Consider the following 13,002-nt stretch of genomic DNA (forward strand, 5'->3'; position numbering starts at 1 on the left):
TAAGAATGTAATTTGAATTCTAATATCAATTAAAAAAACCTGACCAATTACAAGTGTGGGACTCTCAACAGCACTACCTGCTTATTCATGCGCTCCTTTGAAAGCAAGACTAAAACGCTCTGCTGCCTTGGCAGCAACAGTCAGCCATCACTTTGGAAAATCCTCATCCAGCATGGACAGAAGCAAGTGCAGGCAACCCTTTTCCTGAAGCACTTGTGCCCAGCCCCCAGAACAAGAGAGCTCTGTTTGCTTACGTGCTGCTAAGCCGCTGCTGGCGCTCATGGAGCGTCCCGGCTCCGTGCGGGATTTGGTGATCGACGGGATGCTGACGGAGCCGCTGAACACCGTCCGGCTCTCCTGGGGCCGCAGGTTCTGCAATGCACACACACACACACACCACATGGTCACTTATCCACTGCTGCCTCCACCTTGCAGTTCTGTCTTGTAAGGCCCCAAAACACAGGAAACCCCCGACCTTACCAGAGCTGAGTATCTGGGCAGCAAGTCAGCAAAAATTGCAAAATAATATTCTGCAGTTTAGTGCAGAGACTGGCAGCACAGCAACGCAGCAGTCAAGTGCTGAATTACATGGACATATGCAGGCAACTGAAAGAATACATGGAATAATTCCAGAATTTCCCTGAAAGGATGGCTTGCAAGCCTAATTAAGCTGCTGTGGATATATTCAAGTCACACTGCATAACGCCTTCTTTCTGAACACAAGCTTCCAAGGATCTCATTACAATTTTTCTTTGATGCCATCGTCTGTGCCATGATTGTATAAGTTGATACAATATCCAGGTTAATCCCTAACGCTTGCAGATTTATTAATAGATAGTGGATCAATCTGTATAGCAATTCCTTATGAAATTCTAAAGGTGTTAACAGCATCCCTCCAAACCTACACTAGTTGAGCCAAAGTGAGAAGCAGCCTCCTGTTTCCAGCCTGCACAAAGAGGAGGACCAGAGCACATGCCACTGTTTTTCTACATATTTTGATTATTTCTCCTGTTTTGAATCCTGAGAGTTCCAGTGTGATTTTCTAAATTAATCAGTTACTGGACTGAAGTGGTCCTTTACTGAAGAGATAAACCACACCTTATCTACTTACATATGGCAGTTCCTCAAACATAAGTTGTCTTTAAAAGAAGGTGAAAGAGTACTTTGAAGTGAGTTCTGGGAGATTTTATTTCTGCTTCTGTTAACCTACAGTTGACCTTAGGGAAGAAGACCTCTCAGATTATTTAGCCCCTCTCTCTGTATATCAGCTGGCTTCCTTGCCCATGTATGTCATTTCAGCTCTGGCTAAATACGAGACCTCATTCTGCTCATCAATAGAGTGTGATTATTTAACCAATACCATTAAGTTAAGGTAATATTAACTATTAAGCCAATACCATTAACTGGGAATAGGTTCAGGGAACCTTCATAAATGCACGATGTGAAAGAAATGCAGGTAGCTCTAAGAATTACTTCCTTTACCCTCTACAGCCCCCCCTCTGCAATAACTGTTTGTTTGTTCCTGTTTATATTTAATTATTTCCCCATCCTCACACTGAGAAGTAGCCATACATAAAACAATAGTTGCAACTGCTTCTTTAACTAGGGTGGTAATGAAAATTTCAGATCTGAACAAAGATTCTACCCCCACAAGGATATTCCCAGAGAACCTTGGTATTGCCCATGTCTCTATCTGTATTTTAACATGGGTAATTAAATCGAGGTTTTGTAAGAAACAGATTTTATACAGGTCAGACTTCATCAGATAAATTTTATCAACTTGCTGCCAAATCTAGTCTTACAATGATCCTTGGAATCATTGCTCTGACAGGCCCCTCTGATCTTACAGGCAACCCTTGGCTTTTCATTCTCCCAGGGTGCCAGAAAAGGCTGACTTTTAATGTGCAGCAAATAAGAATTAAAATCTCTCTGTTCCCAGATCTCTCACAAACACCAGCAAACGAGAATCAGGGACCTTACCAATGAAAAAGCCCTTTTTAATTCTCCTTTCTTCCACTGCTACACCATGAGGATTTATACCTAAAGGCTTGAAACAGTCTCTTAAATTATTTGTGGGATTCTATTGCTGTCTCTTGCTTAGCTTCCCCCCTTCTTTTTTTGTTTTTTAACATAAATAACCAACCTACTTTGTAGTACAAAATACTGAGCTGCTGCTTTTTGCCCACGTGACAAGCTGAGATGGCGAGTTTGAGCATGCTGGCAGTGCCTAACCCATGGAGGCTCACTCCCCTGACCACACAAAAAGGAACTGAGTGGCTGAGGGATGAGTTACTGCTGTGTTTTGAGAAGGAAAGGAAAGCCAAGTGCAGGCAGCACTGGCTAACTGGGGTTAGTACACTGGGGCTGCAAGGCTGGTATAAACCTACAGAGGTTCGTTTGCAAAGAGAACAATTCTGTTTAATGATAAGGTGATTAACCTCCTTCACAGTGACTGAGCAGGCAACATACAGGCATCAGGGGAAGGAGGGAACGGGTGGGTGCACAAAAAAAGACTCATTTGTTTTAACACTGTGCTCTAAAGATGATTATTTTTCGTGACCTCAGTTCGCAACGTCCATGTAATTCCTTGTAGAAAGTCTCTCCACAAAGCAAATCTTTCATCGTTCTTTGTTCTAAAAATAAAATAAGCACATGCCAGGGCTGCTGGCATTTTGGACCAAACCTCCTGGAAGTGGTGTGCACATGATGCAGGAAGGGAATTCAAAGGAAAATAAACGGTGGTTATTAGCGGTAGTTATAAAGCAGCACAACGCAGCAGGTTAAAAACACAGGAAACAAAAGGAAACCTGAGCTTGCTTTAGAGAGACAAAAACCCCTCATTTTGAGCAACAATTCAAATCCTAGCAGGAAAATTCATCCCCACTGCTGGACCAAATGGAGAAAGATGAAAGAAGTGGGGGGAAAGCAGCAGCAGAGAAGCTGCTGTTGGGCAAAGTGAATCACTGTGAAACAGGGGGAGAAGCCCAGATCAGTTGGGTGCATCCCATTCCAGCAGGAGAGTGGAGCTGTGAGGGCAATCACTGCCAGTGTAACAGAGCCTCTGCTCCTGCTCCAGCTCTCTGGGCACCTACTCCAGCACTGGGATGAGGGACAGGCTCTGACTGGTACAGCACCCACAGTATCTGCTTCTGTTCCTCTGTCCATTGTGCTGCTTGGTCTTATTTTGGGGTTTGTTTGTGTTCTAAAGTAGTGCTCTGTTCATCACACTGTAAAACTCAGCTTTCAAATCTTCCATGAAACAATACGACAGACTCTACTTTAACAAGTCATTTTTCAACTCCCCTTTGGATTCCACACTGCCCTGGTTCCAGGATCCAATCCTACCTGGGACCATGGCACCCTTCTTATACTAACATCTCCAAACAAAGGGAGGATGGACAGACGTGAAACCAAACTCACAGCCTGGCTTTCCATACAGCTTCCAGCACCTCTATCCTCATGCCACAAAGCAGACAAACACTTTTCCTCACACAAGACTAAACCTCTAGTGCTCTAAGGAGCTAACAAGGCAGAATCTTGACACTCCAGGTTGCCCACTTCACTTTTTTTTCTCTCCAGTTTATGCTAGGAGGCTGCAACATTAGGATGAACGATGCTCCTAAAGAAAAAACTGAGAGTTATTGTCTGAAGCACCAGGGGTCATTCCTTCCTGATCCCAGGGAGACTACTCACATGAGAAAGGGAAGGTAGAGGGAGGGTCACAGTCCGGTGACACATCGCTGCATGTTAAACACAGAAAATTTCATAGCACAGTTGGATTAACAAAACCCTGTTACAACCAGAACTGAAATACAGCTTCAGTCACCCTATAATGACCCTCTAGGAGAGAAACAGCTTTCAATTCAACTTAACAGTATTTTTTTTTTTTTTTTTTTTTGCATTTCAACAGAGCATTCCTCTCGTGTATTAATGGCTGTGGCAACTGGGACTCACAGCAGTGACACATGACCATGCATGTAACCAGTCAAAGCTCAGCTGTGCAAATTGGTTTTGGAGCCATAAGGAGAAGATTTATTTTTCTCCTGCATTTTAAAATTCATTGTTGGATGCAGGTATGTTTCCAAAACCTTCCCAGTGACAGGGCTCCAGCAGGGCAGCCCAGAGGCACTTGAAGCAGCCTGGCAGTGAAGGTTTGCCAGAAACCAAGAGCAATGTTCCCATGACAGCAATGGGCATGGCCTGGACCCACACGAATCCTGAGCAAACAACAGCATCACATACATCTACCTACAGGTTATTGCTGATTTATCTGTCCCAGGCAGAGCTGCAGGCCCCAGCTGGGTACACAGCTGTGATGCACTGCAGGTACCTGTCTGCCTGCTTCCCTCTGTTTTGGATTTCTACAGGACACAGCAAACCCCAGGCAGGCAGACCTGGATGCACAACGCAAGAAAAAAGGGGAAGACCACTTCCATCCCTCCAATCTACATTGCAACTGGAAGGATGCCTACAGAACAGCATCCTACCTCAGCCTCTGCCTAAAACTACCAGGGTTAAGAGGATATACATCAGCAAGTTGTCACCATCTTTAATTTTTATCCTGTTTCTACATGTTCTAATTTAACTCATTTACTTTAACCTAGAAACTGCTTCAGGCACTAGTTGTGTCTGTCTCTTTCCACCTGTGTCCAGTACTGAGCACAAATTCTCACATTCCACATGAATTCATCACAAACAAACAGCCTGAAAGCTTGGTCCAACACAGATCCAGAACCTCTTCCTAATTCAACCTGGTAGGCAGCACTCTGACTGCTGGAGGATGAACACTGTGGAACAGAGAACTTCTCATTCAAAATTCCCACATCCTTGATAAAAAACTTTATTCTCATAGCAAAAGATTCAGCCCCAAACTATTTTTTTTTCTAAGGCTATGAAGTGTCTTTTCTTGTCAGAGCTGTGGGAAGACCCCAGCTGATAGCAGAAAGTAAATTGTCTGGGACAAAAGGAAATGGAGGGGTGAAGGAACAGCTTACAAGGGGTTTTCTCCCACGTTAATAGCCAGGCAAAAGGAAAACCACACCGTGTTAGTAGAGTGAACACCTGACTCAGCCATTCATACCCTCAGAGTGACAAAGTCTGGAGTACCGAGGACAGAGCGTGGAGGCGGGGAAAATGCAGGGTGAATGGAATCATAAGAGAGGAATTTTTCAGCTGAATTAACAGTCATGTGGTAGATGTGCTCAAAGTTGCTCGGAGAGGAGATCAGACGGGAGTGATGATGAGGGAATTGATAAGGGGAACGCTGCTATCAAAGACAACAGAGAGAGAAAGCAATGAAGGATGGTTGTACAGGTTACACCGGCACCAGCAGTTCCACAAGAGCAGTGAAACACAGAGCAGGGACAGCAGACAGCAAACCCTGCTGGCTGTCAGCACACAGGGGCTGACACTGCCATCCCCAGTCCTCTGAGCACCTTCCTGACACAGAGTTTGATGGGCCTGCTGCCCTTGCTGTTGGCTAAAACATCAGAAACAAATAAAACTTTTAACTCATTGGGAATCGATTCTAATATTTATTATTTTTTGATATTTCAAAGAGCACCACAGTTGTAAAAGGTGCTTTACAGACAGTTGAGAAGCATCGGTTCCCTGCCTTGAGGAGCTTACAATCTAAAATAGACATAACACAAACAAAGGAAGGTGAACACAGGTGAGGTGGTGTGGGGAGAAGAAAAGATGAGCATACACAGCAGTTAGAGACTGTTAAGAGATTTCCTTCTGTTATTCATGCATTTTAGTGATTCCAATAAAATCATCACCCATACAACAAACACAGAGTATTTCCAACAGTGGGAGGAACAGTGTTTTGACAGGGTGGGGACACAGGCTGTGTGGCAAGGGGAAGGGGTTAGTGTCACACCACTGGGACAAGTCTCTCTGCTGACAGGTGACCAAGGCCCATGTCCTGCTCTGTGGCATTCACATTCCCTGAACAGAGACATAATTCTCTCTCACAGGATTTTCCCTGGAGAAGCACAGAGAGAAGAAGAGAAAAACAATTCTTCTCTCTTTTGCTGCTCCTGTTGTTTTGCACATGTGGAATGTGTTAGGAAGATTGCTTACATGAAATGATTTGTCATTGATTCCTTGGCCAATTGGCTCAAAGCTGTGTCCTGGCTGTCTCAGACAGTCATGAGTTTTCTTTAGTATGTGTCTTTTGTATAGAAGTATAGTATCTCTTTAATATAGTATAGTATCATGTAATATAATATAGTTTTAATAAATCAATTGTTCAGCTTTCTGAATCAATGGAGTCAGATGCCAATCATTCCCAGAGTTGGGGTCACCCTGTTTTCACTACACTGCTCCACACTGGCTCAATCCTGACAGTGCCGAGGGGAACCAGCACTTCCATCCCTGCAGAGGATCAGGCCCTTCCTCAGCACATAAAGTGTGAAAACATTGGGAAATTCAAGTGTTTGTAATAGGTCAGCTGAGCAGTGACATAAAGAAGGAGAGAGGAGAAATAACCCTGCAAATTGAACAGGAAGGGTTTCTAATCCATCTTTATGGAATGTGCTTGTATAATTTAAAGTTATCTAAATCCAGATTTAATGGAAGAGATTTTCAAGGCTGGGTTTCCCTTCCTGTGCCATCTGTACATGCTCAGTCAGCCTGCAGTGGGCTGGTTTCCTATGGACACCAGCAAATCAGAACACCTTTTCTCCTTTCTACCTTCTAAGTTCCTCTTCCCCTCGTCCAACTGATTTCATCTCCTTAAAACAAGTATTTCTGAGTTACATTAGAAATGTTAGGACTTAAAATATAAAATTATGGTAAAAATATAGCTTACCCCTCCACTAAACCTAAGGCACTACTTTTTGTATGTGGAACGTATTAAAGTCTGGAAGAACATTAAGTCACATCCCAATACATATTATATGAAACATTATTGTTACTGTTCTCTTCATTTCAGCTGGTAAAATCCAACTTTTTTTTTTTAAACACATGGTTATTATGAGGCTTTGCCTGTTAACCAAAACATCAATTACCACATTATGGCATATAAGACATAATATACATTAAATTGTTCTTAGTAACTTTAGCAGCATCTAAATATCAGTACAAGAAGCCACCATTCCAATATGGTCCAGGACAGCAGACTTTGCTGAGTTCTCTGCAGAGAACTGATAGCAAGGCCAGCTACATTCCTAAAAGCCAATAAGGGAGATATGGCAGTGTCTAAAACCACAAGCTAAAAAGCAGAGGGTAGGCCAGCTGCAGATCATGAAAATATTTAGCCAGCATTCATGAATGTGAGAAAGCCACGATATGGCAACATTTTAAAAATGATACTCCATGGAACTTTCTCCATAGACTCCACCATTAGATGCATGCATGGGGTTCCCATTTTCTTTAAAGAATACCAAATATAGATAAGTATTCATTTACTCTAAAAGTTTCTCAATTGAAACAAGCAAAGCTTCACACATCATCTAGAATGGAAGTAGAATGGCTCATGTGTAATGAGGTCAAACTGAAGCATAATGTTCAAATATAATGGCAGTCAAGACCAGCTTTTGTATATAAAAATACTTAGGCATGCAGAATATGAAAGCAAAATCAATCCTGTACATCTGATGTACACAGAGAGGTGGTCTGTGCTGCAGTAAGTGCAGTTCCAGATTTCAGATCTTCACTACAAAGGAGCATCCACGATAAAGTGGCTTCAGGGGACAAGAGGGCAGAAGGGAGGCCAGACTGTACGGCCAGGTTAATTGGTGACAGGCTGCTAGGGAAGAAAAACATGTAAACAAATAAGTTTGGGGATACACTAACATGAACCATTCCAAATTGTACAAAACAAGACAATGACTCAGATCCACAGCAATAAAACACAAATATGTACTGAGTACTGCTCTGCTAATAGGAAACAACAGCTTCTGGTTTCTGGTGTGCTGCAGCCCACAAATTTGTGTGCCAAAGCCAGACCATGAGTGCTCACCACGAAGAAAAGAAGGATGCAGATTTACAGTTGCCTGAAACCCCCTAAATCTGATCTCCCTCTAAGCCTTGGGCATGGTTCTGCCCAAACACCAGGACTTTACTGCAGTCAAGGGTGTCTGTTCATGGAAAGAACAATGTGGGACTAGGCCAAGAGACTGCAGCTTCCCACAAAGACACCACAGCGTCTGGTGCATACCAAGAAAACTGGAAAACACTGGAAAACAACACTCAGAGAAAGCATCTTTCTCCCTCATGTGGCTGTACCAGCAAGGGCAAACAAACAGGCAGATATGTTGTACCCAAACAGGCACCTGATTCAACACATCAAATAGTGCAAAAGGGTTTAAATACTTCTTTATTCCAGTTACAACACAAATTAAACTCTCTACAGCTGGTCTTTTAAAAGACATCATTAAAACAGCAGTGGGCAGAGAGCTAGCAGGCTCTGCACCCACCAGGCCAGGCTTGGAGCAGCACAAGTGCAGGTCCCCTGCAGCCCACAGATATAGCCCAGCCACCCACCAAGGGCCATCACCACCAATTCTAACTCTGCTTCTCTCAGTTCCTGGCATTTCCCCTAAAAAAGGCAGTGGGGCTGAAGTGGTTTGGTTTTTTCTGATTCACATTGCATCTAAGAAGTGAGTATGTGTATAATAATGAATAAATATAAATATATAAATATATACATATACCTCAAACTGTCTTTGCTTTATAAAGCTCACCCATGTGTGCTAGATAAAAGCTGGGCTGAGCTGGCTACTTAGCTTGTGACAATCTCATTCAACTCAGAGATTAAAATATCTATTCTCTATTAAAACCCATTTATACCCAAGAACCCTTTTGCCCATACAGCACTATATTGACCTGTGTGAAAGCTCAATGCTGGGTGAAACATTTCTATTGGTAGGTCCAGCCAAAAGTGAAGGTGCTCAAATAAACCAGAAAAAACTGCAAACTAAAAGTCCCACTCCACTCTTTCATGCACTTTCTGCATTCCAGTACCCCATAAAAAAGAAGCTGTACCACCTAGAAAAGCTGGAGGAAGAGAATTTGAGAAGACTATTAGCCTTGCACTGCTTGCTACCCCAGCCTCAGCCCCAAAAATGTATTTTACCATTCACTTCCACAAACAAGAACAGGCATTCCCAAAGTTTGTTAAAAATAAATACTTTCTCTTCTGAACCACACTAATCTATCAAAAAATACAAAGAAGACGTTCCAGCTGCAAAATCAGGACACACATTTAGCAGCACAGAAACCCCCCAGTTTTTTACCTTTTGGGAATAAGACATGAAAACTGGTGAAATAATTCCATGTCCTGGAAAAGGAACCACCATACAGATGAACTGTACACAGGGTTGGATGATTATTCTTTACCTTGTGTACTGATTCTCCAGGAAACATCCTTTGTTTCCATGCCCTCTTCTGGTTCTAAATTTCTTTCCAGTAAAACATTAGACTCTATACATAACCTCAAATGCCCACACAACTCCTTTTCTTCTATTTTTGTGCCTGAGACACAAAGTTCTTAGCCTTGAATGGATTCAATGGAAACTCAGTCCAGGCAAATACCTTACAGGAAGCTGCTGGAAAAGAAAAAGCTGCCTGGACTGAAGTTGCTCTTGACAGAACATTTATTTCCTAATTTCAAGTTACATTTTTAAATTCACACACTTTGAAGTCCCATGCTTGATGCAATTCTGTACCAATTAAGAATACAAATACAACATGACATTGCAAGGAACTGATGGAAAAATACACAACAAACTTGCTTTGTCTTGCAGCAACATCTCCCAGCATTAAGATCGATACTTACTTGCAAAAAGGAGGTTTTAATAACAACAACTTTTCAAAAAGAAGCTGCAGCAGTGGAACAAGTGCAGGAATCAACTGTACATTGTACACATTTTCTAATTCTTCTCATCACTTTTAAGTGTGGGAAGAGACTCATGAATTTTTTTCAAAGCATCATATTGATTGGTAATAGCACAGTACCAGTCCTAACTTGAAACAGGATCTGTGAGCTAATACAAGGCAAGTGCAATTAGAAAGGGCTCAAAGCTGAAAGCCATGGAGAGATGACATTGTTGAAGAAATTATGTCAAAAATCCCCTTCTATGGATAGAATTATTCTTTGTTTTACACTTGTCAGATGTGGGGCTTGATTAAGAGTCCTTGCAGCTTTGGAGTGCCATGAACTTTCAGTTACTGATGGTGTGACACAGGATGACCTGCTCTACCTATAGAGGTAGCAGATTATTTTCTCTGCTTGAGAAGAGCCACAGATATTTTAAAGAACTTACCAGAAATGAAGAAATAAAGAAAGGCTCTGATCTACATCCTGCCCTGAAGCAAATGATCATTCTCTGTCTAACATTACACACATGCAATCCTGTATCCAGGTAAGAGAAACATACCTGCCAACATTTCTTGGATTTGTCATGTGTTTTCAAGAAACAGTTCCTTCATTATGTGTTCATTTATAAAAATGATTATAATTTATAAAAATACACACAATACAGTACTGTTTTTTTCTCATTACACCAAATATATTTGTTATTGAGAGGCTTTTCAGAGTGTGTGCAACATGAGTTTTAAAAAAAATCAAAGTGCAGACTTTGCAGTCAAGTGCAACATAAAGTACCATTTCCTTCAAAAGTGAGGTAAAATGAGTATCCCAAGACCAGAGATTAGGCTCCTAAACTCATGCAACTGCATGTTGAGCTTTATTTTCCAGTCTTATTTCTGTTTCCTTTGCACTTTTCAGCATCAGAATATCCCAATTTCAGCACCTACTTCCTGCTTTCTGCACAATCTCCAAGTAGTAACAATGATTATTTTAGGCAGCAGTTCTGTGCTAATGCCTGAATGTTATGCTGGAACAAATTTCATCTGTTTTTATCATAACATCTCATCTTTCTCACAGTGCTAATTAGCATCTTCTGAATCACATCTGTGTCATTGTGGATGTGCTTAGAAAACAACACAGAACACATAAAGACACAAAAGATGCTCAAGGTAGCTTGAAGCAAGCAGTACAGTACTTCCTTATGAGCAAAGTATTAATTACTCTTTAGCTCATCACAGATTTCAGTAACTTCCAAGTGATTACTTCCTACATGAGTTTTTATGGAAATGAACATGTGCTATTATAGGTTTTCTTTTTCCATTTTCCAACTTGAAAAGTTTGTTTTTATGCAAGAAGTTCTGTTTCACTGAGACTACTTCATTTGGAGAGAACAGGAAAGAGAGCACTTGGCATAGGAAGAAATTTGAGCAGTACACATTATTGAATTGCTACAGGAAAACAGGCTGTGAAGAAATAGGCAAAGTTGGTGCTAAAGGTGGGAGGAGAAAAAAGGAATTGAACCACAGTTCACCGAGAAGGGAATTTCTCTTTCCATACCCACAAAGAGCACAAATCGTGTAAATTTTGCACCTTCATATGGGTCATTAAAATTCTCATCAACACTGTGAGGCCAACCTGTCTTAGAACTCCAGAGGCATTAGGCACTCCTCCTCCTCCTCCTCCTTCTCTACTCATGGCTTCTCATGCTCCTTGCTTAAATTTTATTACATACAGCAGAGCATTTTTAGCTCCATCCCCCTCGTTACACTGCTCCTGATAGGAAATATGTCACTGATTACACATCAAAATTGCACTTGTTTTCCTCTCACTTATTTGCAGCCTCTGCAGCAGTCAGTCACCCTCACATGTCCTTTTGTACTTACCATTGGGAGGTCTTTGAGAATCTGTATGCCATCTCCTGGACCCATATGTGCTATGTGGTTAAAATTAGTTGGGTTAGAAATTAACTTATTTCTCATTTCTGGATCACGTAGCATCTCCCTAGAAGAGAAGATACTTTGTTTAGGTATTTCCTTTGAGGTGAGCATGAGCATTCATAAAACACATTCAGCTTTGATGATCAGCTATTTTCAAATGGAAATTACCCAGTCTTTTCCAACCTAAGCAATTCCATGAGTCTATGACTCCATTTAACCATGTTAAAAGTGATAAATCCCTGCTGTCAGGACTGGTGTGGAGAAGGTTCCAGCTTGAAGAGAGGGCAAGGGGCCAGGATAAAAGAATGCTGTTTGCAGCTTAACAGCCCATGCCCAGTAGTTACTAACATTCACAGAATGAGCTGATAAAAAGCTCTGTAAGATGAGTAAAAGCCAAACTTACTTGTGATATATTACAAAGTGGAGATGAAAATGAAGTATAAAATATGAAAACAGAATTAAAATAAAGGTACTGCAGTACCTTTCTCAGTCTGTGGTCAGAATTAAAAGGTCTTCAAAATGGCAAGGATGCATTTCAGAACTCAGAATAAATAAAATTTTAAAGAGACCAAATGTCAATCAACTCAGAAAAGGCAAGAACAAGAAATGGAATTTTATCTCCACTGCATACAGTTGTTAGAGCAAAAAAGAAAGACAAACTGGGAGCCAACCAATAGTACAAGATGCTGGAGATTAGAAAAGTGAAAGACTCAGCTCCTGGAGTGTGGCTTAGCACAGCAGCAGGTCACTTCTAGTGAGTGACAGCAAATGGCCAATAACATCCTCTGCAAACACTGCCAGTAGTGCAGACCTAGTTTTGTTGCCATTTAGGAAAGTATCTGTAACCTGTTAAACACTCCCTTTAGAAATACACCCTGCAGTCCTATGTCCCCTGAAGAGGTGAGTTTTGTGAGCTGTATAAAAACTCTGTGTAGTTAAATCTATAAGTCAAAGAAACAGATGTCTTAGAATACTGATGAGAGGAAAATCTCCTTCAGAAAGAAAAGCAGAACCAGAGTCTGAGAGTAATTGATCCATTTGCATAGTTAGCAAAGTGATCTCCTTTTGCAAAGTGTTTATTAGAGAGCTTTATATATACACAGGGTATGTGCACACCTATGCACCTGCATACAGTATGTGGAGGCATGCATTCCAAATTACAGCTGCTTCACACAGTTCATCTGAACTAACTGTGCATCCAGTGCATATCCACATCCAAGCTGGTATTGACACAAGTTAAACACTGAG

The 13,002-nt window shown here is 41.5% G+C and overlaps 1 protein-coding gene across 3 annotated transcripts in view; it reads right to left on the bottom strand.

Annotated features, from left to right (window-relative positions):
• CDC42BPA (CDC42 binding protein kinase alpha) overlaps positions 1–13,002 on the bottom strand; it is a 180,328-nt gene that overhangs the window by 3,737 nt on the left and 163,589 nt on the right. For 2 of the 3 annotated variants that reach the window (XM_050971951.1, XM_009096149.4), the window contains 2 exons: positions 11,701–11,818; positions 255–372 (listed from right to left, as the gene is read on the bottom strand). In XM_050971951.1, the coding sequence (XP_050827908.1) occupies positions 255–372; positions 11,701–11,818 (236 nt within the window). Of the gene's footprint in view, positions 1–254; positions 373–5,080; positions 5,267–11,700; positions 11,819–13,002 lie in introns of all 3 variants that reach the window. The other variant, XM_050971952.1, reaches the window with a different exon arrangement.

The sequence above is a fragment of the Serinus canaria genome, chromosome 3 (genome assembly GCF_022539315.1).
Source record: "Serinus canaria isolate serCan28SL12 chromosome 3, serCan2020, whole genome shotgun sequence".
Classification (NCBI taxonomy): Eukaryota; Metazoa; Chordata; class Aves; order Passeriformes; family Fringillidae; genus Serinus; species Serinus canaria.